Genomic DNA, 4916 nt, shown 5'->3' on the forward strand with positions numbered 1-4916 from the left:
ATCCGTTTTACTAACTGATCGTATACACGTGCGACTTGATCTACGTTTCGGTAACGAATGGCCTCGCGCTTCGACGAGATCGAGCACGCTCGGCCCGCGCACGCGCCTACAGCCTCACACACTGCCCGGGCTCGCATCGCAACCGAGTCACGGTCGGCTCACGTGACCGACGTCCCCCGAACAATGCCGACTGCGCCGCGCGCTTCTATATATACAATCTCTCTTTCTAACAGACAGTGATGCCGAATTTCTTGCAAAAGACGTTATTGTGGAAATGGTAGATGATGCACCACTCGCTAGCTCAGATAAGAATAGAAAGGGAGGTAAAAAAACTGGAGGTCAGTATTACAGATATTTATGGAGTTGTCTAGGAAAAAAATAGTTAATTATTTACACTTAATATTAGCAGAAATCACGCAGTACTTTGTTTTCTTTTATGCAGGACGGTTATCGAATATACAGAGGGGAGAACAATTCAGTGAAACGTTTGTCAAAAAACAAGCTGAGATGTTTCATGACATTTTTACAACACAAAATCAATTGCTGAATAAATCTTTGCAAGAACAAATGGAAGAACAGAGGAAATGGGAGGCTGAGATCATGAAAAAAGAACATGATCATCAAATGCAACAGATGGGCATGCTTATGGATGGATTTCTAAAAGGATTGCAAACGATCCAGCAGCAACAACAGTATCAACCATCATTTTATCCGACAGTTCAATCCTCCGTATATTCTTCGCTGACACCACCACCTACTTTTGTGCGCAATCCTTCACCATCATCAATGTCTGCTTTAACATGCAGTTCAAGCTCGTCGATGTCACCGCAAACATTGAAAACTTTTGTGCCACCAGCTTCACCCTCCGTCTGCTACATCAGACTATACTATATCACTGCCTCCCTCTTCATTGGAAATTCCATTATGTCCATCTAATCATGAATTATAGGTATCATCACCTATTCCACAAAACAGGTATTTTGTTCAACCCTCATATCCTTCGCAAACATCGCCTGCTACTGACAAACTAACTAAATAAGTTTGCAGTAATATATGCAAGACATATAAGTTTTCATTAGTCGTTTACACCTATATTGATCGTTTAAAATTACAGTAGTCGTTTAAGTTTACATTAATCGTTTAAGTCACGTATTTTAATTTTAATGTTCTTGTATGTTCTGTATGTCGCTACAAGTTTTTTATATACAGTAATAATAGCGCAAACGGATTATTAAAATAAGGGGACTTTGCAAAGTTAAGAAACAAGAAAAACTGTGATGAATATCATGCTCAATATGCAACTATCTAACGTTGGAATGTAAGACATAAGTTTTCATTAGTCGTTTACGTTTTTATTCATCGTTTAAAATTACAGTAGTCGTTTAAGTTTACATTAATCGTTTAAGTCACATATTTTAATGTTCTTGTATGTTCTGTATGTCGCTACAAGTGTTTTCCCTGGTGGAAATAATTTTACAAATTTTCACGCAAAAATTATGCGAAAACTACAATTTCTTATAATATAATTACAACTTTTCACGCTATTTTTACGTAATTTTTACGTCAAAAGTACACGATTTGGGCCATGTTTGTAATTTTTCATAAATTTACGTAGAAATTTTTATGAATAACTACAACTTTTTGGATATATACTACAAAATAAAATATAAAATTTACTTCTCTCGTTGAACATTATTTTATTGCTGAAAATCTTTATTACGTGCAAGCTTAATTAAATAAATTTATATTGTACATACTTAGAAATATTTGCTTACCACCGCTGGATTTGAACCTGAAACCCCTGGCTCTTGAGTCAGTCACCTTCCGCACTGTGCTACAACATTGATTGATGAAGACGTTTCGTATTGTCTATATATGTTACACTTATTGTTAGCAGACGTACGGAAGGTGTCAGCTCTTAATAGGGTCGGCTCATTATATATATATATATATATATATATTTCTTACAAAATTGATGTCGGTCATTGTGGTGTATTGGGTAGCCAAGTAAATGATGCCTTGTTCGGTATCATTAGTTTATTCTATATCTCAGTGCCGCTCAGATACTACAGACCGTGTACATGTCTAAGACTCGCAGTCCCTCCCTTTTCGCACGCTCCCTAATGCTGCGTTCCCACTATACGCGTCGCGCGTCGCGTCACGACGCCGCGTCATGAGTTATCCAATCAAAACGTTTCATTTTTATGGCAAGATCTCGCGTCGGAAATGACGTCATAAATGAAACGTTTTGATTGGATAACTCCATGACGCGGCGTCGTGACGCGACGCGCGACGCGTATAGTGGGAACGCAGCATAACTCTCTCTATCGGTCACGTACATCACGCCACCTATCGTTAGCTCCCGATCTCGACTACGGTCGGTATATGACAACTCCTCCCCCTCTAATTTATAAGTTTGATAGTCTCCATATCGTTGTGGTGCTCTTATTATTCGAGTCGATCTTCGTGGTTCCCTCTCAGGTTCTGGAGCTGCTTCGGGTTCTCTTTCGGGTTCTGGGATGTCTTCTGGTTGTGCTCCCGCAGCTTCTGCCGGTTGTGCTTGTTCAGTAATATTTGGAAACTCCTCCCAACTCCCTTCGTCCTCTGTTCTTCTGCCATTCTCCCCTGTTTCCCTCCGGGGGCGAATTTGATCAATATGCCTGATCCAAGTCTGTCCATCTACCGTACGAATTTCGTATGTTACTCGTCCCGTAGGTTTTACTATCCATGCTGCTATCCATTTATCTGATGTAAGGTAATTTCTTACAAACACTGGATCCTGTGCTTCAAATACTCGGATCTTGGATGTTTTGGTTACTGGTATCTCCTTCGTATTATCAGGGTGTAGGCCATCTAATGCTGTACGCAATCGACGTCCCATGAGTAACTCTGCTGGTGAGACACCTGTCGTTGTGCTAGGTGTAATGTGTTGCGTGAATAGGAACCGTGCTAGTCCTACGTCCCACTCTTCATTCGGTATCTTCTTCAAAGCTGCCTTCATTGTTTGCACGTACCTTTCGATTTGTCCATTTGAAGATGGATGATATGGGGCGCTATACATTGCTGTTATCCCATTTCTTTGTAAAAAAGACCGATACTCACTTGAAGTGAATACCGTTGCGTTGTCTGACACAATGGTTTGCGGTAACCCATGTGTCGCAAATAGATTTCTTAGTTTAGTGATGACTGCCATTGAAGTGCAATTCTTCATTTGAAACACTTCCAACCACTTAGTGTATGCATCTATAACTAGCATAAATGTCTTCCCTTGCAACGGTCCAGCGAAATCTATGTGCAGACGCGTCCATGGCCTTCCCGGGGATAACCATGTCGTTCCTTGCACTGGTGCCATATTATTTCTGGTCAATTGACATTGGTCACATTTGCTAACGTATATCTCAATGGCTTTGTCCATTCCTGGCCACCATATGTAACTACGAGCCAATGCTTTCATTCTAACCACTCCTGGGTGTGCATTGTGTAACATTTGTAGAACAGATTTCCTGGCTCGCTCTGGTATCACAACACGTGATCCCCATAATATGCAATTTTTGTGTGCTGATAATTCGGTTTGACGTGACAGAAATGGTGTAAACTGCTCTTCTTGTCGGTCTTCTGGAAAACCATGCAACAGCCAACAATGAACTCTGGATAATACTGGGTCCGCTTGAGTCCATTTTCCTATGTCGTTCATATTTATTGGTATGTCCTGTATAGATTCCAACATCTGAATCTCGCCCGGCGGTGGAATATCGAATTCTGGCGTTTCCAACGGTAATCTGCTCAAACCATCTGCATTCGCGTGTTTTTTACCTTGCCTGTAAATTAGTTTGTAGGAATAAGCTGCTAAGATTAGACTCCACCTCAATAACTGTGGTGATATGACTTGTGGTGTTGCTTTATCTGAACTCAGCAAGCCCAACAAAGGCTTAAGATCCGTTATAATTGTTACCTCCCGGCCATACACATATCGATGAAACTTTTTTACTCCGAAAATGATCGATAATGCTTCTTTTTGTAACTGCGAGTAATTTCTTTCCGCCTTGGATAACGTTCTAGATGCGAATGCTATAGGTCTTTCCTTGCCATCTAAATCCGCGTGTGAAAGTACGGCTCCTAATCCATATGATGATGCGTCGCATGCTAAAATGAGAGGTTTCTTCGGATCGTAATGTGTTAACGCTGTAACTGATATTAGCATTTCTTTTGCAGTGCGGAATGCTTTCTCGTGCGTTGTAGTCCAAAACCATTTCTTTCGAGCGTCCAAAAGTCTGTGTAAAGGTTCAAGTACTGTTGCTTTATGTGGCAAAAAACATGAATAAAAATTCAACAATCCCAGAAAAGCTTGGAGCTCTTCCTTGTTTTCAGGAGCACGGGCCTTTGTAATTGCCTCGACCTTTCCTGCAACTGGATGTATTCCTTCTGCATCTATTCTAAACCCTAAATATTCCACTGCGTCAGTGTTTCGAATACATTTACTCTTCTTAAGTCGTAATCCTGCATTGTATAACCTTTCCAGTACTGCCTTTTCTCTTTTTTCTAATTCTTGTTCTGAATCCGCTGATATGATTACGTCGTCTAAAAACTTCTCTACTCCTTCCAGTCCTTTCAGAACCGTATCCATTTCTTGTTGAAAAATACCTGGTGCTGAGGTGATCCCATAAGGTACCCTTAAAACTCGCCTTAATCCTCTTGGAGTGTTTATTGTAAGTAACCTCGATGTTGCTTCATCAACGGGTAATTGTAAATACGCCTCGGATAAATCCAATTTTGTAAATCGCTTCGCTCCTGCGTGTTGTGCCAATAATTCCTCTGTTGTGGGTAATGGATATGGATTCTTCTTGATAGCTTTATTTATCGTAGCTCGATAATCTCCACATAAACGTATACTTCCGTCTTTCTTTACAACTACTACG

At 40.5% G+C, this 4916-nt stretch overlaps 1 protein-coding gene across 1 annotated transcript; it reads left to right on the top strand.

The window, feature by feature from the left end:
- Nucleotides 1–45: 45 nt before the first annotated feature.
- Nucleotides 46–1676, top strand: LOC139786008 (uncharacterized). The gene is made up of 2 exons (XM_071725175.1): nucleotides 46–338; nucleotides 443–1676. The coding sequence occupies exons 1-2, from the start codon at nucleotides 275–277 to the stop codon at nucleotides 934–936; spliced, it is 558 nt and encodes a 185-aa protein (XP_071581276.1). The 5' UTR covers nucleotides 46–274; the 3' UTR covers nucleotides 937–1676.
- Nucleotides 1677–4916: the final 3240 nt, after the last annotated feature.

Source organism: Temnothorax nylanderi, unplaced genomic scaffold (genome assembly GCF_030848795.1).
Source record: "Temnothorax nylanderi isolate EJ_2023f unplaced genomic scaffold, tnyl_v1.0 TNYL_tig0935_pilon, whole genome shotgun sequence".
NCBI classification, from domain to species: Eukaryota; Metazoa; Arthropoda; class Insecta; order Hymenoptera; family Formicidae; genus Temnothorax; species Temnothorax nylanderi.